Source organism: Vitis riparia, chromosome 5, assembly GCF_004353265.1.
Source record: "Vitis riparia cultivar Riparia Gloire de Montpellier isolate 1030 chromosome 5, EGFV_Vit.rip_1.0, whole genome shotgun sequence".
NCBI lineage: Eukaryota > Viridiplantae > Streptophyta > Magnoliopsida > Vitales > Vitaceae > Vitis > Vitis riparia.
In genome coordinates this window covers 18,513,331-18,540,364 of record NC_048435.1, presented here as the reverse complement: position 1 = coordinate 18,540,364, position 27,034 = coordinate 18,513,331, and the positions used below count along the sequence as shown (strand labels likewise).

The 27,034-nt window shown below is 32.7% G+C and overlaps 4 protein-coding genes across 6 annotated transcripts; 2 read left to right on the top strand and 2 right to left on the bottom strand.

Moving 5' to 3' along the window:
- The first annotated feature begins 7,677 nt into the window (after window positions 1-7,677).
- On the top strand, window positions 7,678-15,951 carry LOC117914346 (MACPF domain-containing protein At1g14780-like). Of its 2 annotated transcripts, none has more exons than XR_004651261.1 (7): window positions 7,678-8,563; window positions 10,537-10,775; window positions 12,511-12,709; window positions 12,793-12,870; window positions 12,947-13,130; window positions 14,480-14,862; window positions 15,007-15,951. XR_004651261.1 is itself a non-coding variant. In XM_034829647.1 (7 exons), exons 1-7 carry the CDS (start codon window positions 8,300-8,302, stop codon window positions 15,029-15,031), a joined length of 1,155 nt encoding a protein of 384 aa, XP_034685538.1. In that variant the 5' UTR covers window positions 7,679-8,299; the 3' UTR covers window positions 15,032-15,951. The 2 variants fall into 2 exon arrangements, 1 of the variants encoding a protein (XP_034685538.1); XM_034829647.1 differs by having other exon boundaries at window positions 7,679-8,563; window positions 14,480-14,645.
- Window positions 15,031-15,720, top strand: LOC117915239 (MACPF domain-containing protein At1g14780-like). Its single transcript, XM_034830798.1, has one exon. It carries the CDS (start codon window positions 15,031-15,033, stop codon window positions 15,718-15,720), a length of 690 nt encoding a protein of 229 aa, XP_034686689.1.
- A 1,424-nt stretch (window positions 15,952-17,375) lies between the features above and the next one.
- LOC117914347 (rho GDP-dissociation inhibitor 1-like) lies at window positions 17,376-18,925 on the bottom strand. Of its 2 annotated transcripts, XM_034829649.1 has the most exons (5): window positions 18,467-18,923; window positions 18,322-18,388; window positions 17,968-18,186; window positions 17,760-17,884; window positions 17,376-17,640 (listed from the first exon to the last, which is right to left on the bottom strand). In XM_034829649.1, the coding sequence occupies exons 1-5, from the start codon at window positions 18,716-18,718 to the stop codon at window positions 17,560-17,562; spliced, it is 744 nt and encodes a 247-aa protein (XP_034685540.1). In that variant the 5' UTR covers window positions 18,719-18,923; the 3' UTR covers window positions 17,376-17,559. The 2 variants fall into 2 exon arrangements, with proteins under 2 accessions (XP_034685540.1, XP_034685539.1); XM_034829648.1 differs by having other exon boundaries at window positions 18,322-18,925.
- A 5,631-nt stretch (window positions 18,926-24,556) lies between these two features.
- Window positions 24,557-26,824, bottom strand: LOC117915343 (probable glucan endo-1,3-beta-glucosidase A6). The gene is made up of 3 exons (XM_034830898.1): window positions 26,743-26,824; window positions 25,355-26,659; window positions 24,557-24,835 (listed from the first exon to the last, which is right to left on the bottom strand). The coding sequence occupies exons 1-3, from the start codon at window positions 26,822-26,824 to the stop codon at window positions 24,798-24,800; spliced, it is 1,425 nt and encodes a 474-aa protein (XP_034686789.1). The 3' UTR covers window positions 24,557-24,797.
- Window positions 26,825-27,034: the final 210 nt, after the last annotated feature.

Genomic DNA, 27,034 nt, shown 5'->3' with positions numbered 1-27,034 from the left:
AGAATATTCTCGTATAATTGGCAGTCTAATGTATGTGATGAACTGCACTCGACCTGATATAGCATACTCCGTTAGTAAGCTAAGTCGATTTACGTGTAATCCCGGAGAAAATCATTGGAAATCAATAATACGAGTTTTGGGATACCTTAAATATACTCAAAATTATGGACTGCATTTCACAAGATATCCAGCTGTACTTGAAGGATACAGCGATGCTAATTGGATATCTAACTCAAAAGACTCAAAATCCACAAGTGGATATGTGTTTACACTTGGAGGTGCAGCCGTGTCTTGGAAATCCTCAAAACAAACTTGTATAGCTCGATCTACAATGGAATCAGAATTCATTGCAATAGATAAAGCTGGAGAAGAAGCTGAATGGCTACGAAATTTCTTAGAGGATATTCCAAATTGGTCAAAACCTGTGCCTGCTATTTGCATCCATTGTGATAGCCAATCAGCAATTGGAAGAGCACAGAGTCATAACTATAACGGTAAGTCACGTCACATACGACGTCGACATAATACCGTTAGGCAATTGCTCTCAAATGGAATTATCTCAATTGACTACGTAAGGTCAAAAGATAATATTGCGGATCCGCTTACAAAAGGTTTAACTAGAGAGCAAGTAGAAAGTTCATCAAAGGGAATGGGTCTAAAGCCTATGAAATAAACTAAGGGTCATCATAGTGGCAACCCAACCTAGCTGACTGGAGATCCCAAGATCTAGGTTCAAAGGGCAAACCGAACTATGTAGAACTCAGAACGCACTGCGGAGATTCTTACTCCAAACCATTCCTATGATGAGACAGTGCATATCTACCGCGAAAATCAGGATAAGATACGCTTTTAATGATTTCTATAGCTTATGAAATTGTGTCATAAATGGGATATTGCAGGATATTCTTAATAGAAATCACCTACGTGAGTAAGAAGGGGGCCACTTCTATGAGAATTATGAAAGGCTAAATTCTCTAACATACTCACGGAACCAAGAGGTGTTCAAGGCCAAAATGAACACAAACGTGAGAACCAACTGTGTTAGAAATGGTACTGCGTGATTCTATTGTCTTGGTTTACACCAACGGCTGGCAATTCAAAGACAACGTCTATTGACTGGCCAAGTAAATCCGATAGTCTTCACTAGGGCAAGTTCAAGACCAATGGTCACTTAGTCTGAAGCAGTAACTTTTCATTTGTACTCGAACTAGTGTCTGCATATTCATTTTGCATGTTGTAAAGCCAATTTTACATTCATGTGGGGGATTGTTGGAAATAAGTATAGAATGAGAAAATTGACTCCAAATTCACCTACTTGAAATGGTATATTTGAGGAAACTTGTTATAAACCGAACAGGTTCATGACTATTCTAAACAGGTACGTGTCTATTCCGAATAGGTATATACCTATTCTAAACAGACACCAGGAAGACTATAAATAGACTTTCTACCCTTGCATTAAAAAAAAAAATGATATAGAATTAATTCCTGAATATTTCTCTCTCTCTTCTTTGCATCCTTTGTCAGTTCGAGTACAAAACACAAGTTGTGTTCGTGGTGTTCTACAGATTGAAGTGCTGCTTCTGTAGAACTGAAAATCCGTTCTATCTTGGGAGACATTTATTCACTACCTTGAGCACCAGAGAGGGAATAAAATTGTCTTAAGGAAACAGTGTTGTCATTGGGCTCGGATTCATAGAATTAAAGTAAGTTCTGTAATTTCATTTATTTTATTTACATACTTATTTAATGTTTACTTAAAGTATAAACTGTAAAAAGACTTTTGAGTTCTAACAAAATATTAATTTTAATTTTAATTTTTTTTTGTAAATCTCAATAAAATTTAATTTAATTTAGTGATTTGGAAAAAAATACACCATTTTCCAAAAAAAAAATAAAAATAAATTATTATTATTATGATTATTTAAAAATCAAACATCTTGGAAAATATATATTTTTAAAATTGTGTATATAAAAAATAACTAAAAATATGTCAAAATTATTTTTTTAAATGATATATTTTTAGAATATATTTGTTTAAAAAATTAGTTTTCTAAAAATAATAAATTTTCAGAATAATTATTAAAAAAAATTAAGATAAAAAAGTTTGTCAAATATTGTGATAGAAAATACTCAAAATAGTTGTGAAGGGTATATTGGTCTCTTCACATTTTATATTCTTCTCATCAATTATACGACTTTTATGGGTCAAATCTTAATTTTTGGGTCCAGTGGGTCCAAAACACAATTGTCTCAAAGAAAAAAAAGATGAAGGAGCCCACTTTTAGCTTATTAGAGGGCAATTTTGGAAATACATATGAAATTACTATTCTAGTACATGAAATAGGGATTAATTTCCCCAAAATATACTTCTAACAAAAATGGCTTTTTTGAGTTCTAAAATTATCTATATTTTAAGGATAAGACATCTTCATATAATTCCCCCTTAAATTAAGAAGGTATTTGGTAAAATTTAATACTTATTACTTAATAATTTAAGTTGATTTTAAGTTAAATCATACTTAAATTAATAACTTAAAACTTATTACTTAATTTCTTTTAAGTATTAAAGTTGTTTAATAAAATTAATTTAAAACACATTTTAAATCACTCATCACATTAATATATTTATGCTCATAAATTATAACTAGGATAAAGGAGATTGAATAACAGTGGAGGTCGTAGAGTGGCAAAGGAAACCTGAAAGTAATTGAGGCAAATAAAAGTAAAAAAGATAAAATGAACTCAAAATTTTAAAGTCACTTGGTAAAGTGAACTTAAAATTTATTATAAATTATCAAATTGACTTATTTTATTCTTCTTTATTTTAATTAATTAATATACATATATTCACTAATCTTGAGTCATAAATTTATTAACTAAACATTTATATTTAAAGTATCATAGATACACAAGATAATCAAAAAAATATATTTACTATATATAAAAAATAAGTTGTGAATACAGAGTTATAGTCGTAAATTATACTAAACATATGTAAATAAGATAAAACAAATTTGATATTAAGAATAAATTAATTATTTTGATTTAATACTTAAAGTTATGTTTTACTTTAAATTATTTTATCAAATAAGTTTAATCTATTTAATAACTTAAATTAAATCATTAAATTAATTTAGGAAACACCCTCAAAGTTAATTTAAACCTTTTGTTCTCCTCTTACCCTTATAAAACACCAAGCAAGTTTGTATGCATGTGAAAATCCATCTTATTGCTTAATGGAAGTCAACCACATACTACCACCCTTCAAGGGTTTCAACCATATATATGCCCACATTTAATTATGATTGTGACACAAGACTCATCATATAGTGATTCAGGACATACATACTTCTTTATGAGACATTTCATAGTGCCTTTATAACTAGTTCAAAGGGAATTTCATCATCTCATGTGGTGCGTCGGTGCTCAATGGATTATTATGATTACGTTTTTCCTTTGAAGTATTGAAATCATCAATAAATTTTGGACATAACCCATGTAGGTGGATAGATTTGTAATCATTGGGTTAGTTGCTTACACTTGATTGGTTACTTTTTTGTGCTTAATAATTTGAAATTTAACTAAAGTTTGATGTCATAATGCTACCATCATTAAGGTTTGCCTTATGATAATTGATGCAAGAATATTTAGTTGTTAGTATATGGTGAAAAGGATGAAGGATTGGAACTATTTATGGACTTTTCAAATATGAAATTTTAATATTTAACATTTTTTTTAATATTCTATGCTATGTTATTTCTTTTTCTTTTTTCTTTTTTGTGGAAAATTTTGAACGATTAGAGAACTAATAGTCATTAAAGTTATGTTTGGTTCTCGATATATATTAAGGAAAAATAATTTTCTCATATTTATTATATTTTAAAAAAATATCTACGAAAATCAAATATATTCAAAACTAATAAAAAATTTATGTATTTTTAAATTATTTAATTTTTATATCGATGAATTAAAATAAGTGAATGAGTTTAAAGTAATGAATGAAAATAATTTATTGATTTTAAATCTATTTTTATTTTTCTTTATTTTTTATACTTTTCCTCTCTATTTTTATTTGTCATGCATTTTCTTACGACTTTTCCAACAACCAAACATACCTAACTGTCATAGTTGTTTTAATATAATATTTTGTGGGATAATATTGAAATTTTAAATTATTGCACAAAGTCAATAGAGTCATTAGAATGTATCATTTGTCCACGTTGAGGGCCAAGATTAAAGTGTACCCTGTTCCCACGAGCAAAGTGAGTGCTGTTTGGCTGTCCAACTGCAACAATGTTGGAGCAATGTCTCCATTTGATTGAAGTCAATATAATTGTATGGATGATAACGTTATTTTTGGTTTTTAAAATAAATACTAACGGGATATTTGGTAAATCAACTTAATAACTTAAAAAGTAACTTAATAATTTACTTCAAGTACTTAAGTAAATAAGAATATTTAATAAAATAACTTAATTATATGATTTAAAATTAAAAACAATTTTAAGAAATAAGTAAACCAATTAACTTATTTTTATGTGTATATTTTTATTTTTCTACTTTCATGGACTCTACTTATCTTTATGATATTCTTTACTACTTCACCACCTTTACGGTTGTTCAACTTTTTTTGTCCTAATTATAATTTATGAAGATAAATATATCAATTTGATGATTTAAAATATGTTTTAAGTTTATTTTATCAAACAACTTTAATACTTAAAAAAAGAACTAAATAATAAATTTTGAGTTAATAAATTAAACATAATTTAACTTAAAGTTATTAAGCAATAAGTATTAAGTTTACCAAATACCCTACAAAAACTAAATGTTAAAGAAAAATGAGGCTATTATATTGCTTTACAATATATATAATAATAATAATAATAAATTTGGTTAAAGATTTATGCCTTTTAAATTATTTAATATTTATGCAAATGAGAAAAAAATGTAAAATAAGTTTAAAAAATAATGTAAAAATAATTTATTAATTTTTTTTTTTTTTAGTTTTTTCGTCTTTCTTTCTTTCTATTTAACAAACTTAATTTGAAATATAATGGTTATAAATGGAGTTCAAGTTATTTGAAATTATCATTTATTAAATATATTTATTTTGGAGATTTTTTTAATTATTAAACATCTTATAATTTCTAAATATGAAAAATAAAATTTTTAATAATTTCTTAAAAAATTGGCTTACTTTTTATAAAATATTTTAAGCAATTTTCATATTTTATTTTTATTTTTTAATTATTTAACTAGGGGAGCCCTTTTTATTTTTATTTTTTATTTTAAGTAAAAGAGGCTTTTACTTGGTTATAGTTAATCTTTGACATTTGAAACAAGATATTTACATACCAACTTCTAATTCATTAATTTTTTAAGATATTTGCAAAATATCAATAGGAATAGGTTTGAAATTAAGTGTATGGCATTGAATTTGAATCATCAAAGTCAGCAGCCATTTGAATTATCTCTCCTAAAACTTTTATTAATTTGTTGACTTTCAAAAGTGCTTAATGTCAAAACAAGAATAAGTTTTGTTTGAAAAAATCTTATGTTAAAAGCCAAATGATGTTAAATAAAATTTAGATAATATAGAATTTATATCTTTAAAATCAATATGCTAATTATTAAGGTTATGTTTGTTTCCTAGGAAAGTAGGAAACAAAAAAGTACTAAGGAAAATTGTTTTTTTATATTTGGTTTTGTGATAAAAAAAAAATGCCAAAAAATCAGTATATGAAAGAAAATAAGTGAAATAAATTTTAAAAAATATATAAAAATAATTTATTAATTTTTGGATCTATATTTTATTTTCTGTTGTGTTTTCATTTTTTCTATTTTTCATTTCTAATTTTTTTTTTCTTCACATTTTCCTTTGGAACCAATCGTTATATGAAGGAAACATTGTTGATTAAAATGACTAGATATTGTCCATGTTTACAAAAATAATTTTCATCTATTTGAAAATTATACATGTAATCATATTTTGAAATTTATATTTTAAATTTTTTATCCAAAAATATTTGATTTGATTTTTATTTTTATTTTTTTGTTTTTAAAGATGAAGGTGATTGTTTCCAATTTATATTTTCAATACCCTTTTAACCAAATACTTGTATTGACATGATTTTTAATTAAAAAAATCCTTATTAAAAAAACAATTTAGTCCTTGTTTGAAACCATTTTCGAAAATGGTTTTTATTATTTTATAGAACAGATTTTTGTGTTCGGAATCTAAAATGTTTTTAATATGTTTTTTATGCTTTTAAATATATTTTAAAATAATTTTTATATACAATGTTTTTTTTTTTTTTTTTATCATTATACAATTATTTTTAAAACAATTCCCATAAAATAAGTGAAAAAAACAATTAAAAACAATTGGGAACTTTTTTAAGAACAATTTTCTATTCTTCGTAACTAAAAACATAGAACACAGGTTTGAGAACCAAAAATTATTTTTCGTTTTTTATTCTTAAGAACATAAAACATGGTGTTTTTAGAAAACATTTTTTAGTTGTTTTTTTATTGTTTTCTAATGACCATTTTAAGAAATAATTAATATAAACATGTAAAATGATTAAAAATAAAATATTAGATATAAAAATTATTTTTAAAAAATATTAAAAATATTTTAGGTTTAAATAAATTTTTGTTCTATAAAAATTAGAGGATAGTTTTTAAAAAGTATTTTTTAGAATTGTTTTTGAAAACAGTTAGCAAAAAGATAGAAATAAAGGGTCTTTGGTTGCTGTTTTTGAAAACTATTTTGAAAAATAATTTTTGAGAATAGTTTTTAAGAACAGTTTTTTGTGTTTTCAGAAAAAAAAAATTGTGTTTGGGAATTGAATTCTGTAAAACAATTTTTGTTTTTTTTTTTTTTAAAAAACATGTTTGGTTGAGTTAATAAAAAAGTTTTTTAGAATAATTAAAACAAAAAACACATTTGAAAGTTAATTTTTTTAATTAATAAAACGTTTTCTTCCATTAATTTGATATTATAAATATATAAATAATTTTCATATGCATAATTCATTTAAATTAATAAAAAATTATTTCATTTGGGAATTCTTACACTAGCTATAATTTTCTTAAAAAAATGATGATTTTGTAACCCTGTGTAAGTATATTAATTTCAATAATTTAAGGAAGAAGAAAAGACTTCAGTGAAGGTGTGGTAGTTGGGTGAAATTCAACTTTATGGAAACATAAAAAACAGATAGGAAAACATAAAAAAAAAAAGAGAAAACACAAAAATAATATATTATTTGAACAGTGAAAAAAATAATGAAAACATCTTTTTATTATTCTAAAAAAAATAATTTTTGAGAATATAAAAAACACAAAAAACACAATAAACAAAAATACACCCCCTTCCCCAAATAATTTTTTGTGTTTTTTATTTTCAAGAACAGAAAACAGTTCTTGAAAAGGAACCAAAAACAATCTATTAAAAACATATTTTGGGTTTTTAGGAAAAAAAAACCTTTTTTGATTTTCAAACATATTTTTTCTGTTTTAAAAAAGTTTAGAAAGAGGCCAAAAGGCCACCCACTTTTAGATTACCCTTAGGTTATTTTAAGCAACTTTCTTATTGTCACTATCGTTCGTATTTGACCAGCAACCGTTCTCCTTAGTATTTCCTAGTGAATGGGGCAAGAAGATTATTACAAGAGAGAACCAATCCTTTGAAAAATCAGTGTCAAATGGATTAATTTGGAGTCTGTTTTTGGTAGTGGGGAAGCTGCAGGCGAAGGTGGGAATTAGGTATGCAGTAGGTGACGGACGTTGACCGTGAAGCGGCGGCTTTCACGCGTCAACACACGCCTTCCTCTGGACTCTTCCTGCTTCCCTCTTCCCTTCTCCCATTTGGACCCAGTCCTCCTAAAGAACTTCCACAATTTAATTAATGTAACTCTTTCCAGAAACACCGCCACCACCGCCACCACCACCACCACCACCTCTATATCTCCTGCAGTATTTCAAAGAGCAGTCCTCTAGAAGTTCCTCACAGGAATTGAGAAAAACCAAAAGATTTTTTTTTCTTTTTTTCACATTTTGATAATGTTTTTTTTGGTTGCGTCATACTTTTGTATTCCTTTTATGGGTTCCAAGCCTGTGTTTGGTCAAACCTTTGTTGCTCAGCTGCAAATGTGATTTATTGTCAGAGTGTACGTGGCATGAACTTCGGCTGCCTCCCTTTCCTACAATGTATATTCATAAGAGCGTAAACCCTAGCTAAAACTCTCTTACTCTTTCAACAATCACGTGGTTTTAGGAGGTTGGAGCTATGGCTGGAGTTTTTGAAGAGGTTGAGAAGCCTATTGGGATCAGGGCTATGGAGAGTCTAGGGTTAGGGTTTGATCTGACAAATGATTTCAGATTGAAGTTTGCAAAGGGGGTACCAGGTGAGAGGTTGGTGGTGCTGGACGAGAGGAACAAGGGGGACATTGTGATTCCTGGCGGGCTTACCATTCCGGGAGTATCCGAGGATATTCGGTGCGACAAAGGGGATAGAATTCGATTCAAATCCGATGTTCTTGAGTTCAATCAGGTGAAGATTTTCAAATCCCTTTTTTTTAAAATTCATTTGTGTTTTTGATTTTGGATGAATTCTAAATTACTAGCTGAGAAATTGGAGATTTGTGATTGGTATATGTATAGACTCAGAAGCAATTCGATATTGATTTAATTCAACCACAACTATTGAGTGTATCGATTTTAAGATCCTTAGTTAACAAATCACTTGGAATTGAGCAACAATCGAGTTATGGAGCAAGAGACTGCCTCAAGTGATTTTCCTGTAGTCTTAGCTGTGTAGAATTTCCAGACTCTTAATAGAGAGTTTCTGAATTGAATTTGGGAAAAACCCTAAATAAAATTGCCTAACTAAATTACAAAATCCAATATGATATTGAGCATAATTTGAATCAAATATCTAATCAACTTCAGTGAATGTATTCATAAAAATAGTGAGATCACATTATTTTATATCAGTAATGAGATTATTGCAGTGCAAAAAAGGGGCTAGCCCTAGTATGCAGAGGAAGTATTAACAGGGCAAACCGACTCATGGGCACCTAGAATGGGGTTAGAGTTGAATTACTTATGTGGGAACAATATGTGGCCAAGGCTCAAGTACAGGATGTATAATTCATTTGGAATCCCATTTCTTAATGGAGGCTGAGTGAAAATTTTCTGTTGCTCTCTTCTTTTTATTAGTAGGAATCATAGTTGTGCTCCATTTTCTAAGATCAAATTGGTGTTGTGGCTGCAAGAGCAATGCTTGTATACCATTTGTGGCATCCTGGTGAGAAAAATGGTTTTTCAAGATTAATTCCAATGTGTTAAATCAGGGAGTGACTGCTTTATGGTAATTGTTCTATTGCTGTAAGACATGGGATCTTGGTGGATTTTATGATACTCCTTCAAGTTCATGTGAAGCTTCATCCTTGAATTGAGCGTCTCCCATGATTTGATTTTACCATGATCCTTGATGCTTTGAACTGGCATTTCAAATTTCCACCTAGAAATATCTTGTAAAAATCAGGCAAGAGGAAAGGAGAACGTAAATTTTGTACTGAGATCTGTTCATCATTGGGTCTTGGACCACAGTATTAACTGTGTTGACCTGGAATGATCAAACTACTGCCTTGGAGAAGAGTGTTGGTATTGCAAGGTGTAAAATGCTATTTGTAGTCATGCCAAAATGAATTCTGCTACAGAGGGGTTCATTGTTGATAGTTTCTGTACATGGCAGAAGTTCCATGTATTTCGCCACTTCTGTCTTTTGACTTATCAAATAGGCTTAAGATTTTCCCTTTTGTCTTTTTTTCCCCTAAAGGAGGTTTGACCTTATTAAGGTAGCATAAACGGATATTCAAATTTCTTAAAGTTGCCATTTTGATAAACTGATTGAGGGATTTTCATATCTTGTGGTACCACCTAATCCATTCTTGTGATTTGGGTGCCAGAAGATGTTGCTTGTGGGGTTAGAGAATGGATGATAGTGTTGCCATCAGTTGTTGCTACTGAACAAGTTTGTCTTAATTTTCATAGTAAAAATAAGTTGATATACATTGATGTTATAGTCAAGATGTCAATGCTGTTTTTCTAGGCAAATAGAAATTATGTATTAATGAGCACTTACCAAAAAAGGGGATGCAATCCCTGTACACTGGGATTCTAAGATTTGTCAACAAAATGTCATGTAGGAGGAAAATCTATGAATAGCATTTTAGAAAAATGATGTTTTTATCCAATAGATTCCACCTTATACTAGTGAACGAGGATTAATGAAATAATTCCTTGATTTTTATTTTAGATCAATCAATTTCCCCATCCTCACTTGGGTTCAGAGTAAATTTAATATTAGATTTTTATATTTGAATATTTATGATTAGATATATGTCCATCATTATGCCTTTTATTTTTCAGTTCATGCAAAGCTATTCTGAACTTCATGCCTGTTTTGTAATTCATTTGTTTATATGTTCAATCACATATCTTTTTCTTTTTTGCTTGCAGATGTCAGAGTTGCTTAATCAGAAATCTTCAATACAAGGAAAAATTCCTTCAGGCTATCTCAACAGTATCTTTGATTTGAGTGGAGCATGGTTGAATGATGCTGCAGACACTAAATGTCTTGCTTTTGATGGTTACTTCATTTCCCTTTACTATTTGCATCTGACAGCATCTCCACTAGTACTCCAGGAAAAAGTAAAGAAGTCTGTTCCTTCTCACTGGAATCCAGCATTATTATCCAGGTAGGTCTCTAAATTTTTATTCTTTGCAAATATTTTGATACTAACAAAGGCTCATTATATATAACCAAATGCAAAAGTACAAGCAAAGCAACTGGAAGTAATTGAATGGAAAAGCATATAATTGAGAGTATTTAACATTGTCATAACTTGTATTATTGTAGATTGTCTTATCCTAATACTAAAGAAATAAAAAAGAAAAGAGAAGAAACCTGGATCAAAATGGTGAGTCTATTCCAAACAGAATTATTTTTGAGTTCTACAGTCTAGAAGTAATTTGATGTTGTTAGAGATCATGATATGCACTGTCGGACAGATGTAAAACACAAACTTTTAGCCATCAAAATTAAAAAGAGAAGTGTAATTGGACGTGGAATAAAAATAAAGAATATGAAATAAAAGAGAATGATAGAAAAGCTGATACAACTTTGGAGGGGAAGGCCATTTCAGGAAACATTGTTTTTAGGCTTTGCACCTAAAGTATATATTGGAGATTATAATAAATGCTTTACAAAAAGAGGGGTTGTAAACTAAATAGGCGGGAAGTATGCTGAAAGTGCCGAAAAGCACAAGAGAAACAAAGCTAAAAGGACAATCTGACATGAACTGAACCTCAATGAACTCTGGAAAAGAGATATTAGCTTCTCTTAGGTTCTCTAGGCTACTCAAACGAACAACTTGACATGAGCTGAATCCAAACCGACCTAACATCATTTCTTCATTATAATTATTTGAAATCATTAACCAAGGATCAATCATCTTACTCCCAAGTTTCTTAACTTACCCTTTCAAATGTTACATGATGGAAAATTTTAAGGTTGTGAAATTTCTTGTAACTGCCAGATCTCTCAACAAAACATTTCCTCGGTGTTCATGCATGTACTTGTTGTAGATGATGCTCACTCAAGCTTAAGCTTGTCTAAGCTTGAGGACCTGTCACACTGGATTGGTGCAAAAGCAAACGTCTTAGCTTTTAAATTGTCTAGATTTAATCAATCACTTTTTATGTGCCCATGCTTGCTTAAAACTACTTGATAATCAATCGTATCACAAAGAGTATTAATTATGCATAAATATAGTAATTTCTGGTTGGTATGAATGTGTACTTGCATACATTATTCATTCTATTTTATTTCATTTGAAGGCACAAATTCATCTCTAGAAGGGCCATTTCATAAAATGGAGATATCACCACTAAAGATAGTTAAAGTCTGAAATGAAATAATCTCACAAAGATGTAAATAGATTTAGATTCTATGAAAAACAAAATGCTTCAAGAAAGCTCTTTGCCTTCTTCCCTTTTTCCCATTTGCAAGTTTGTGTCATCCTTCTATTGTGATAATGCATAAGATGAAGTGAAGTGGGTGTGTTGCCAATCCTTATTCTAGGTAAGTTATTTTCTCCAGGGAAAAGTTCTCTGTCTTGCTGGTGCACAGTAGAATTTCCTTTTCAGTATATTATTTGTGTTCTTCTCTAAACAGTAGGATAGTTCTGGAATGATTCTTCAAACTTACTTTTTTTTTTTTTTTTTTTTTTCTGGTGTTCGCTTTTAGAACCAGCAATGGTCTTTAATAATTCTAAACTGGACATTTGATTTCTACCATGTTTTAGCTGCTTGGTTTCATAGACTTGCCGAGCTGTCCTATTTTGTTTATTGATCCTGATCTTATAGCAGTCTATGATCATGTTTGATTTGAGTTAATTATGATTTCTGGTGCTAATCAAATTTGTTAGGCAGGTTCATCCGGACATATGGGACACATGTGATCGTAGGAATGGCTATTGGAGGTCAAGATTTAGTTTGTGTTAGACAGAGATATACCTCAACTATTCCTCCTGCTGAACTCAGAGGCCATTTAGAGGATCTTGGAGATTATTTATTCTCAGATGGAAAGAGTCCTCAACTACAGAGGACAACAAGAGATGGAAAACAAAAAGTACTTTAGCTTTGTTTTCTGCTTTTGTTTGCTTGTAAGCTCAATACTTGCAGACAATTGATAAATGTGGTTCATTCATATAGGTTCCAGACGTCTTTAGTCGTATCTTGCAGTCAAACACCATGCAGCTGACAAGTATTACAGAAACATCAAGCAAGGATGTAAGTCAAACAGTTGCCATACCTCTTTTGCACTCACAAGGACTGGATGTGAATTTATGAACTGACTTTGAAACAGGGCCTGACCATTATTTGGTCAAAAAGAGGAGGTGATGTGTTTTTGCAAAGTCACTCCAAGTGGCTCCAGACCGTGTCAGCTAAACCAGAGGCCATCCTTTTCAAGTTTGTGCCCATCACTTCTCTACTTACTGGGATTCCAGGCAGTGGATATCTTAGCCATGCGATCAATTTGTATCTACGTTGTAAGTGCTCAAATGCCAAATTCATGGAAGAGATAGCAGGAATTTATTTATTTATTTATTTTTATTATTTAACATTTATTGATCTGAAGCCATTGCATAGATTTCACCATCACATAACCACTACTTTGGAGTGTTATGGATTGCAAAACTATTTCAAAAGTAAATGAAACATCATTGGATTGTAGAAATGAATAGAATGCCTCTAGTGCTTTGAAGAGAGAAGAGAGTCTAGCTTTAGTAACCCTACTTTATTGGATTGCTAAATTTATAGAAGATAGAGAATGGTTTTTATGTCCCTCTTAACAGGAATTGCTTAGAACTGAAAATAGAACTTCCATCTGAAAATAATGAAATGTGAAGAATTCATTTCAATCTTTTATCTTAGAGAATCTTAGTGCCTTCTTCATGCATAAATTGCTGGGTATTTTCTTGTAATAATTTTTTTTTTTTGCATTCATTCCATCTATTTATATATGGATGTATATGTATCTATGTGTGTATTTATATTCAGTTATGACAAAAATCAGTGCTGCTTAGTTGTTATTGTTGTTGTTTTTAGTATTAATTGTACAAGTAGTAGTATTCAGCCCACAAGCACAAATCCTTGGCACCGAATATAATTCTGAAGTACACCATAGGCGCAAATATAGTAAATCAGGAAGGTTGTGAACATCTCAGGTATTTGCAAGGATTTTTGTGCCATCTGATCCCCAACTCTTGTTCACACCTGGGAGTATTTCATTGCACAGATTTCAGTCAAATACAATGCTCATGATTTCTTTCACTTATAAAACTTATTTTATAAGTGAAACAATAGTTCGGGGTTGCAATTCCTAATAAGAAAAATTGAAGTTGTCTTAGGGATTTGAACTTTGAAGAAGAAGAGTCTTATCTCACTAACCCTTCTTTTTTCTTCCTGATAAGAATAATTGAGGTTGTCTTCGGGATTTGAACTTTGAAGAAAGAAGTTTTGTATCTCACTAACCCTTCTTTGTTCTTTAGACCAACAATAGTGGGAGATTGATATAGTTGATAGCAGAGAACATATTTTTGTCCCTCCCAACAGAAATGACTTGATTGGAGATAGTTCAATCTCATCTTACTGTATTTTGTAGAATCCATTCCAATCTGCCCTCTTTAAGACTCCTAGTGCCTTTTTCCAGATTGAAGGTGGCAGAATATGCACACATATATCATTATCAGCATGCCAAATTTTTCTTTCAAATTTTAAATTCCAGCTTTTACATCAAGTCAATCTGTAACTGCTTTCTACTTAAATGATTTTATGTTCAGATAAGACTGACAACTAAATATTTAACTTATTTGATTAAACGTTTCTGTGTGATCAGACAAGCCTACTCTTGAGGATTTACAGTACTTCTTGGAATTTCAAGTTCCTAGTCAATGGGCGCCTATGTTTAATGAACTACCTCTTGGGCATCAGAGAAAAGGGCCTCTTGCCCTTCATTGCAGTTCAGTTTCATGGGTCCTAAGGTTCATGTCAACTCCACCCAGGTAATCTTTCTCTGTCTCTCTCCCCCTCCCACCCAGAGGACACAAAAGGCAAAATTGAGGGTGTAAAATTCTCCAATCTGACCTCTTTAACTGTGTTACATTCTGGAGCTTTTAGCTCAAGGTTTGGTTTTGGGACTCGCATGTGGTTCCCCACCAATTGGCTTGGCATAAACATGCCAATTATCATACAGAAAAATGGAGAGCTGATAGTATGCATGTGAGGGCTCCTTCCATGAAGCTTTGCTATTTCTCTCAATTGTTATCATGACAGACATTAAAAAATGAGTGCTTTTGTCAGATCCAATTAACTGTGTACTAATGATAGTGCTATTTAGAGTTGTCTGATTCATCTATTCCCCAGGTTTCAAGTGGTAAAAAACCAGTGATGGGCCTGCGCCTGTATTTGGAAGGGAAAAAATGCAACCGGTTGGCCATGCATATACAGCACCTCTCAAGCCTTCCAAATTGTATGGAATTTTTATTGGCCAACAGCTCCATGTGCAGGCCATGTCAGTGGCGAGGTTCTGATGATTATGAGTCCATTAACCAATTCTTAGAACCAGTCAAATGGAAGTCATACTCTCATGTCTGCACATCAGCAGTCAAGTATGATCCCAATTGGCTGAAGGGAGGTTCAACTGGGGTTTTTGTTGTAACTGGTGTTCAGCTTTTGAGCAAAGGCAAGTGGCCAAAGACCATACTTCATCTCCGTCTGCTCTTTACACATATACCCTACTGCACCATTAGGAAGAAAGAATGGGGGATGGCACCAGAAGCTTCTCGGAAGTCAACTTTCCTTGCATCTCTCAAGACAACATTCACCTTCACTCAACAGGCAACTGGTCCACCAAAGCAGCTTCCGACTGCACTAAACTCTGGTGTATACCCAGATGGCCCACCTATGCCCATCCGCTCCACAAAGCTTCTTAAGTATGTGGATACAGCTGAGGTAGTGCGCGGTCCACATGATGCTCCCGGGCATTGGTTGGTAATCGCTGCTCAGCTAGTCACAGATAATGGTAAAATTGGTTTGCTTGTAAAGTATGCATTGTTGGATTATTCACAAGAGTCATAGTTCTCATTTGCACATAGGTAATGGATGTGGCTATGTCTCTTTTGTTCATTTATATTTGTTTAAGAGTTGATGATAACATTTATAAGTAAACTTCCGTAGCTTTGTACAGACAATTGCATAAGGAATGCGGTTGGGTTTATATTTCTTCCTTACAACATTTTGCTTGGTTTGTTTCAAATGTATTTTCTATAGTATGCAAGTGAATTATGGACCAAAAATATTCCAAGGGAAGCAAAGAATTAACAATTTCTACTTAGGAGGCCAGGTTTGAAAGTTGAATCTCCTTTTGTATCATTTTTCTTGAGAATCTGGTCAACTGGGCAACCAAACTTTTATCTGCAGATATGACTTCAAATAAAGAAGTGGATGCCCATCCCACACCTAACATATCTCCTGTTATATTGTGTGGTTGAAACGAAGTGTTCATTACTCTCATGCATCGAAGTCAGTATGCTATTTGCAATGAGGGTTTCATGCCCCTCTGCTTTTCTTCTTTTCCTTCCTCGTGGGGATGGCATGCCTATATAATAGAACATGGTTTATAGAATCATATGGTTTTGAAAACGCCTTTAAGCTAGGGTTTTTCTATGACTCGGACAGAAAAGGGGTGACTAATGAAAAAATGGTTTCATTGGTTGGAACCTAAATCTCAATTTTTTTTTTTATACTTTATTTAATAGCTCGAATATTGCACATATATGAAGGGTTGAAGCTGAGAGGTCGGTATGATATCCATTTATGTATTCATTGAATTTTCATAATATGATTACCCTTTTGAAATCATGACTTCAGCTTTAGCTTCTGCTGCCGACTGAGTCATGTGTCCAGACCAGGACTGGATACCATGAGAAATCTATTTAGAAATGCAAGGCTTTTAAAAGGCTGACTATATAAAACTTTGTTTGGTCGTCAAGAGCTCAAGCTGAGGCAGGTTTAGGTATAGGCTCTGCCTGGCCTGGCTTGGCCAAAGTTCCAGTTAAACCAGGACCCGGATTGATTGACCCAAAATCTAATCAATTTGGTGACAAAAAGTGACGACACCCAACTAATCCTCAAAAGCAATTTGGACCCACTATTCTTCACAGTTAGAGTCATCCGGAGATTATGAAGACCTTCAAATAAAGTTCTTAGCTGAAACAACTTTGGTGAAAGGATATTGAATAAGATGGTCTCCTTTCTCTCTCTCTTTTTATTTATTTATTTATTTGTTTTTTCTCTTTTCAAGAAGATCTCTCCATAAACAATGAAGATAAGATGGTCTCTCATACACCTTTGCCTCTTTCCCCTTTATCCTTTTCCTTTTTCTTTCTCCCCCTTCCAGAACACATGTGATCATCACATGATAAAAGAGTCTTGGACCACCAAAAACTTGACTCATCTTGGCTACAAAAAACGTTACAGATAAGAAGTTAAAGCTAGATCCATTGGATTTAAAAAACCTTATCACATGGGCTCCAATCCCTTGTCATCTTCATCCCCCTCAACAAAGAAAAAAACAATCTGGATCGCCCTCTCTTTCAACCAGGATTAGGCCCAACAAGGACTTCCATTTCTGCAGAAGATTTATATTTTCTGTCCCAAAGGAACTAAGTATCTAAAATTTGCCTGTTTCAGTTGAAACATTTTTTCTATGTCCATATTTCAACAGTAAGATGTGAAAAGAAATTAAGAACATGTACAATAACTTCAAATTAAATTAAAAAATGGGTCACATTTTTCCAGTTGGAGAAGACCACAGGATACAGCAAATCCAGAGGAAGAAAATCTCACTAAATTGATCACTTGAAGTAGTACAAAAGCCAATGATGAAGCACAAGAAGAAGGTAAAAAAGATGAACCTCAAGAGGCTGATGGCCAGTTTTTTTGAATGTCAAAGGTGTAACTGAAATCCAAATAGCATTTTCTATCATCATCTATAAACTGTCCAAACAAAAAGATAGAAAAGAAAATCAAGAAGATGGGGTCAATAAAGAGATCATCTTTTGTAAAAAGAAATGAAGAAAAGTAAGGTTGATTATGCTACATATGGTTGAATTTACCTTGCTTCTTGCAGAATATGAACCCCTTGCGAACATGCCTGAAGGAGTAGTTTCTTCTTCCAACTCATAAGTATATGGCTCTTGTTGTGGACTGAAAGTTCCCAGCATTATTCTTGTATTGTCCACTGCCATGTATTTCATCAATGGCACATAAGTATGAGCACCGTTTAATCGGTTATATCATTGGAGGCTTGTTTCGTTTAATTACCTTTAATACCAGTCTTCCAGACAGTGTGTATATATTTAAGGCCGGAGACGATGTTGTTAGAGACGACAAAGGAGAACTTGAGGTGGTATCGGCTTCCTTCCTTGAGGGTGAAGAGACGGTCCTTGGAATTGGCAGCTAATGGAATTGCAAACACCAGATCAGGGCGGTCCTTACACAGGATTGAGAGGCTTTGTATTCGAACCTCAGGCTCATTACTCTCTGTTTCGATTTCAAAATCAGATTGTAAGTTTCAGAGAATTCAAACCAGGAAGAACTGGGGAAGAGACTAACCTCATTCAGCAACAAGTTAAGAATTTTTTTAAGTTCTTGGAAAACTCAGAGAGAAAGAAGTACCTCCAACAGCAGAGAAATCAACAGTGCCAAGAAGCTGCTCCTTCCATCTTCTCAAACTTTCGTCATCCTTTGAAAGCAACAGAAAGACAAAATCATCAAGCGGAGTACATTTCAATATAAACATGGAAACTGAGAGAGAATAAACCTTATCTTTCTCAAGCTGCTCCTTAAGAGAGACCTGAGGACCAAGTTCCAATTCTTTATTCTCCAACTCTTTCTCAGATTTGGGCTTGCCATCCTCTTCCGCCTCATCATCCTCATCATCTTCACGACCCTCATCGTCAGGCTTCTCTGAGTCATCACATTCACGGGTTGGTTCGCCATCCTTGTTCTCCTCTTTCTCCATTACAGGATTGAAAGTGAAATCTTTGGAAATAGCTCCCACAAGGGCTGACATTTTTTTTGGGACAAAGAAACTTCCTGAAAAAACAAAGGATGTGGGCAGAAGAACAAGTCTTCGTTGACCTTGGTATTCTTAGCCTCAATTTTCTCCAAGTTTAGAGCGTGTGTTTGATAAATGTGGAGGTGGAATTGAAGGTTGGGAGTTTTGGAGGAAAGGCAGTTGGAATAAAGAAAGCTGTGGAGAAACAACCGGTGATCGATCATGTGGCAGGTGGGATAAAGGCAGCCAAAGAAGTGACACTTTCTCCAATTTTGCTGTGCTGCCCCTTGTGCCTCTTTATAATTTACAAATTGGACCCCTATGTACCCTCTAATTTCCTGTGATGGGCACTATTCAGAATGAGGTGGCCTCCTCGAATGCCCACTTAATTTCATCTCTATGCTAGTATACTTGATAGAATGATATCCCATAAAGATTGTAGGAAGAGACTATGGACTTTTGTAACAAATAAAAAGCTACTTTTCTCTCTTAGTGAGTACCCATTCAAAGAAAAAAAAAAGTTGTCTCTAGACCCTCAAATTTGGGCATGTTATACCAATGTTGAGGCTTGAGTTTGTAAATAATTGGAAGAGATAAAAAAAGACAAGGCAAAAAGCAGAATTCTAGGCATTTTGCAGCCTATGGTCTCCTTCAATTTATAGAGGGTTTGAACTTCTTAGGATATATATGGATCTCTAAATGATGGATAGGTAATGATAAGGTTTTACATGGGCACCATCTTTATGAACTTAAGTTTTGCATGGACTGGTGTCAAAATTCTTCATCTACATAAGGACTTTACTGGATAGGATTGAGTTAAGTACTCTGACCGATATTTTTTTGTGCCTCTAGGTATTCCCTTCTCGAGTAGCTTTCTCAATTGGACTTCTGAAATTTGTGAAATTTTAGCTTTAAGAGAGCATGCATGAACGAGGTATCATGCTTTTTCAGGATCTGAGTGACATTTTTGTTTTCTTGAGATTGTGGAAGGTAACTTGGTAAAGAAGGGATAAAGGAAGACTTAGGTTGAGTTTGATCAATTCTTGTATTGAATGAGTATTGTTGATGAAAATGGTGTGAAGTAAATAAAAGAAGGAAAATGGATCAGGTTTACTCAATATGTTCAATTAGATTGAGTTTGAGCAGTTGTAGAAATAGTTGTAAAAAACAATATATCAATGTTGAATCGTCATCGAGTTTTGATTGATAACAAACTCTTTAGAAGGAAGGCTTATAATAGGACATTTAATCTTCATTAGAAAAAAATGATCGATTGCTTTAGCTAAAATTAAAGTGAAACATAAAAAACTATCAATCGTCCTTAGGATGATTAATCATCATTAAGTTCTTATAGGTGTGGCGGAAATAAAATGTAGGGGATGATTAATCATCCCTATCCAAAAGAAAATCAATCATCTTTGGGGTATCGGTATTGAGAAACAAAATGATTAATCATTTTACCTAGAAGGATTAAGCATTATCATAGTTTTATTACTTAAAAACAACTAGTGGAAGAGGAAATGGTAAGGATATTGATTCTCATTGTCCTTACTTAGAATTGAAGATGGTCAATCATCTTCTCTATGAGAAGTAATGTTTTTAATATAAATTAGAACAATTATTCATTTTAGCTTAAAATAATTGATTGTCCTATATTGCTGGGAAGTAGTTCCATTGTAGCCGCATGCCCCTATCCTAGAAACCAAAGATTTTATCCCATATTGAAAATGAGACACATTTTTGCCTTACAACTCCCCTGCATAAGGATGAATTAATCATTAATACAAGTGGCATGTATAGATGCAATTGCAACATTAATTTGTCACATATAGTAGACACCTAACATATGCTTAAAATGTTGATCAATTTTATCATAAACTTATGGATGTAAATAAATAATTTATTATCTAATTAATATAAATGTAGAAGTTCTTGTACAAATGGCTAAATGGAATATCAATAAGGGCACTAATTAGTTATATGTAAAGGATGCAAGGCAGTTGCTTAAGTTAAACAACTTGCTATGCTATGGGACAACCTATATAAGATAGGGATATGTTAGTTTTTGAGGTTGACATCAACCCTCCTTGTGATGTACTCTCAAATTGCTACATAATTTTGTTGGGGATATGAAAACGCAACTATCGTAGAGTTATAGTTAGTGCCTAGATGATTTCTATTTAAAAGTTGAAGTTTTATTTTGTATCTATGCATTTATCTATCTATCTATATCATTTGACTTCCATGATATTCTATTATAACATTACTTGTGCTAGGTGATGGATTGGAAAAAAGGTTTTCGCTTTCATTTATTTATTTTAGAATTTGTGAGTGACGTGTATTAATATCTAAGGAACATAGACTTTATGCTATGATAGTTGAGAGGAATTACATTGATGTTCCCCTGCCTTGTCTAATATTCTTATGTTTAATGAGAACTCATGAAAATATCGTATTTAAGAAATTTTGAGACGAATTAACAAAGATGTTTTGTAAGATTATAGATTATGATATTATATTTTGAGTATTGTATAGGGAATATTATCCTAAGATATTCTAGTTGAGATTGACCTTGATTTGTAGCATGACCACTACTATAAAAGGTGCTTTAAGGAACAATAAGTTGAAATGACACCATGAAAGGATTCAAATGTGAAATTGATGGGGGTACAACCCTTGGCCTTGGGTAAGAGCCCTTGAAAAAGGTGAAATTGGTGATGTGCACTAGATTAGGTGAAATTGTGAAATTAATGAGGGGCAACGATCCTTGGGTGAGAATTCTAAAAAAAGAAAGGCAAACTATCCTAAAATGAAATACCTAGAACATACGTACCTTATGTTATAAAAGGGGGACACAAACATATATCTCTAAGTAAGAGTCCTTAAATGCATTTGTTAATTTATATGCCTTCATGGTTAATTGTGGAATCGAAAATATGATATGTTGATCCCAAATGTGGTATTACTTACATGGTAGAAAGTAGGATGAAAATTCAGCATCCAGAAAGAAAGTGTATTGTTGTTAAAGAGAATTGATAATGATTACAATGTTAGATCAGATTGGTACGTCTTTATAAATGTCCATATAATAATAAGTTGATGTGTTCTGGGTGTTTGGTGGAGGATATATATGTTGTTTATGCTACTACTTATTCTGTAGAACATAATGCATGTTATCCAGCTGGGCTGTGTTAGCTCATCCTTTGATCAATTGTTCAGATTTAGCTGAAGGTGCTCAGTTGTGCTGAAAACTTGCTACATGACTGAAAAGCTTGAAGACCTTTAGTTGGGCATGTGTCTGATATATTAATCATGTCCATGCTATATTAAAGGTTCACCTTATTGTACTTTAGAAGGATGAAATGCTGTGAAGTGAGAATGTACCTACGCTTTACAATGTAGACCTACCATGAAAGTTCCTATTTCATTGTGTATGAAGTACTTAGATGAATGAATAATTGATCTTTAGTGTAATCAAAGTTTGCAAATAATATACATCTTGTAATAAATGTCTAATGATAATTTTGAAAGTGTTAAATGTGAAGGGAAAACAACATTAGGTTCCCATCATTCCAAGTAGAATTGGGATGATCTCTTCATTTAGGAAATGATTAATCATTTTTCATAATTATTTACAAGATATTGGAATGTGTTAATCATTCCTAGGCTACCCCAAAGCTATTGTCAACTTATCGATGAGTATTATCAGTAGAATCACTTCTCCTATGAGGATATAAAGTCCATTTGAGGGTGAATTTATGGAGTATTTCTAATTTTTTTAATATTTAAAAATAAAAATTTTCAAATATTAAAAAAACTAAAAACACTTTTAGAATTTTAGAATTACTATCAAACGTATTTTTAGAATGTGTTTGATATTATTTTTAGTTGAAGTGTTTTTAATGAAAGTGTTTTCTTTAAAAGTGTTTTTAAAAGAATTATTTATTAAATGTTTCTTTAGAAAATATACTAAAAGTGATTTTTTAGATTTTTAAAAATGTTTCTTAAATTTTATTGAATACTTAATTTTTTTTCAAGAATATTTTTTAGGCTAAAAGTAGTTTCCACAATAATGGGTAAACGGACTTTTAATCATCTTCATCATCAATTTTACCTATATTCAAACCTTTTTCCCTAATCTTTTCCAAAACTTATAATAAAAGACTAGCGGATGCTTGATCGTCTTCTAAAGTTCTAATGTTGTACTCTATTTCTTCCACTGTGTGCTCTGGCTGGAATTTCAAAGAAATCATGGAAGAAATAGCTACCATTGAAAGAGAAAACGGTTGAAATCAAAACACAAATCTTGTTAATTTCATGATTTTTCCCATCACCAAAATGAACCTATTTTCTTTAAGACAAATTTAGAGCAAGATCCATCTATGCGAAGGCTAAGAAATGGATGTACAAGGTCATAACCAGTAAAGTAAACCATGGAACCTTCATAGTTAAAAACCAATTTCTCCTCACACTTCAAAATTTTGAGATTAGTCATACCAAAAGATGAGTTTCAAAAACCAAACCATGGTTACAAACTTGGGGAAAGTTACAATGCATATCTCCGCTTAGAAAGAATTAGCCTTAGATATTTATAGAATTTTGTTGTTTAAACATCCCTCAAAGGAACATTTGAACATCCACTGTTCATGGTTCTTTCTCACCTTGTATTGTTTGTGGTTCAAACATTCTACTATTCACTTTTCTCTTTTTGTTCATACTTTCATAATTTTATACTATCATTACTTTGACCCAATCCTAAACACATAATTACCTTACCCAATATACCTTGGATGCTTGAGAAGCTTGAATATTCAATCAAAACCATTATGACCAAAGAAAGTAAGTTGTGTTAGACCGACCTATAATTGGAATAAAATTACCAACCCGGTTATTCTAAACTACGAACATTTACATTTCTACATCCTAGCCTAAGACGAATCGTTTTTTACTTAGTACAAAACCCTGTTGAATCAAGATATGCTCAGCCATGCATGAGCAATCTAAATGGAGGTTGAATATTATAAAGTCCCTCACAGACACTAATAATTATGGCAAAGGTTAGGTGGATCTGAGCCCAACCACCAAGCATCAATAATATTCATCTGAATTTTTCAATGGAACCTACTCATGATACAAAACTACAAAATTTTCAACTATGCCAATGTAACAATTAATGTTCGTGATTATTATCTCAACGTCTTGCCTGTGCCTGCATGCCATGTCTTTGATGTCATAGTATTTTTATTTTTATTCTAATTTTTGTGGGAAAATGTAGAAATTAAACAATGAGCAAGATGAAAGAGTACTAAGGCCTTAAAAGTTTGTTTACTTTTAAAGGTATGTTTGAAGTGTTGGAATAGAAACTAAAAATAAAAATTTATTCCATTTTTATTTATGGCTGTGTTTGTGGATTACTTGCTAGAAATAAGAATAGGAATAAAATCAAAACCCACTCTTACCAAAAATTTAATTTCCCTCTTTAAGATAATATTTTGATCCTCCATTTTTTTTTTCTATTCATTTTTTCGTGTACAAAACACAATATTGAGATTTGTAAATAGGTTTATTAGAGAAAAAGGGTTAATTTCATTCTACCTCTCCTGAGATTTTGACTAAATACATTTAACTCTATAAATATGAAATTTCATTATATACTTTTCTTATTTTGAGTGAGAAGAGAGATGAATGAAAATAAAAAATGAAATATTTGATGAAATTTCAAATCTATAGGGACTAGATGCATTTAGTCGAAACCTCTAAGGAGGTGAATGAAATTAACTTTTAGAAAAATTCATATGAGATTTATAAGAAATTTTTTCAAAATTAATAGTATCAAGTCCTACATGAGTAGGATAGTCGGTTCCCATTAAAATTTCTGAACTCATCTCAATTGTCACCAATACAGATCATTATCATTTAAGTTTCTATATGAATCACTTCAAAATGTTGACAAATGGCATGACCTTCTCATTAGCACTAGGATCAAAAAACCATATTCTAGTATTCTTTTCACATATGTTAGAAAATGGTCAAAAGTAAAAAGGGAAAATAATAGACATGAAGAAGCATCTCCATCGATCTTCTGTAATATCCTTTAAAGAGTCACGCTAGCGAACTTGCAAGATCCACGACCTATTCAAGAAACCACCAATAGAAAAATCAATAATTTGATCAATAATAGTTCTAGGAACAATGATAAGTTGCACAATAGGGGAGGTTTAAATCCCATTACCTTGGTGAGGTTTAAATCAACATCTTTCATACATTCACTACAAACATAAGGAGGTAGCCGACACCTTAGACTTTTGGTTTTGATTGCTTTTTTGTTCAAAATCTAAACATGTCTTCTAATATGTTCATGGGTATTTTAATTGCTATCAGTGAGGATATAAGATTAGCCTACAACTATTCATGAACTTCTCATGAGCCATTCCTAATTGCTTAGAAAGGAGTGATCCAAATGTTTCTTATGTTCTTTGTTCTTTAAACACCAAAAGTGATATCAACAAATGGAGATAACACACAAGATATGGAGCTTTTGTACGAGGGAGAACAGCATTGCCTCTTCAATGCTGAGTGTTACTGGTATATGAAAGTACCTCAATGTTGGGTGATTGACGCAATTCACACATAAAAAATTGAAACACTTACTTGGATCCTCAGTTGTTTGAACAGCCAGTCCATTGAAGTAGCAATTGGCTCCCAGGCTCCGAAACTTAGCCCAGTATGAGCTAAAAGCATAGCTTGCTTGCGAAAGTAAGGAAAACGGTTCATAACACTCCTTCCCTGGCATAAGAGCATCGCAGGTCCCGTTGCCCTGACTACATGCATATATTAGAGCTGACACCAGCTGCTCAGGATTCACTTCACTGGCAACCACACACCATATCTTTCCTTGGTAAGGCTTGTTATTTTGTGGCATTGGTAGCTGATCATCGTTGGACTCCTGCTCGCCAGTTAGGTCGACACCATACACCGGTTTTCCATTGCAGTCCAATAAACCCCAGTGCCTCTCAGTCCCTGGACCCCTCTTTTGGTTCTCATTGTACAATGCGAATATAAAGGTTGGTATCGTCATACCTGGTCGCGCTGGTGTCCCAACCGCTGGTTTAGCTGTCATCTTCTTGATGAGATTTTGGTTGTATAATGCAGCATTGTAGACATTTGCACCAGGTTGGTCGACATCACCAGCATTAGGCCAGCCTGTTTCTGAAATCAAAAGCCGGATATTTGGATAACCAAGTTTTTCCATGGCGAAGATAACTGAATCAAGCATTTCGTCTAGGAGATTAGTGTAGGTGAGGTTGCTAATGGGGTCGGTGTAATTAAGATTTCCACCTCTAAATAGTGCATAGTCTAGGCTTATGTTGGAGGGGTTTGCAGACCATGCCAAGTAAGGATACACATCGAGGAAGAAGAATGAATTGGTTCCACTCAAAAATTCTAGCAGTGGTACCATCAGAGTGTCCAGAATGTCAGACCGAAACATTCCACTTGATGGTGGAAAGCTTGATTCCATTACGTCCATTGCCACAGAAGTACCAACTTTGATGTTTGGGATGTTGTTAGCTTGAAGGGATTTCTTGATGCGGCGCATGGCTGGTACAAGATTAGACCAAGTTTCACGATCACGGTCTGAGTAATAACTGAGGACTTCGTTCCCAACAACTATGAACCTAATCATGGTTTGGGGATGGTAAGAAAGAACATTATCGCGTACCCACTGGTCCGCTAAGGTTTGGTTTGAAGAGATGTTTGAGATTTCTTGATTTGGAACCATGATGGAAACCTGAATTTTGGTTCCTGATAGAAGATTCAAGATTTCAGGGTTGGCGTCGTAGAGCTTAACCCGACCGGCCTTCATTGATTTGATGAGCTCGATGGATTGTGATGGGGATGGCAAGTTGTCCCCCAGCTGCCCATAGTTGACACCAATCTTGCTTGAAGTCTCTGCATCTGCACATCGAAGAAAAAGGGTTAAAGTGAAAATTAACCAGGAAAAGGATACCAAAAACCATGTCTTATTTGCAGGAACTCACGCGTGAATGCAAGGAAAGAGAAGAAAGAGAGAGCAAGAAGACACATCTCTGTCACTTCATCTCCAGAGCTGTGTTTCTCCATGAAGGAACCTTCCCAAGAAATCCAGTTTTCTGAGTGCAGGAGGGTCAAATATATAGAAATAAGGAGTGAAGAGCTCGTGAAGTTGTTCAACAACCTGCATGCTAGACCAGAAAGAAAATTTCGAGCTCAATGATCTTTGTGAGGGTCTAAAAGAAAGTAGATTGCTTTATTAAGTACTGTTTCAAAGAAAAGAAGGAAGCAGACGGATAT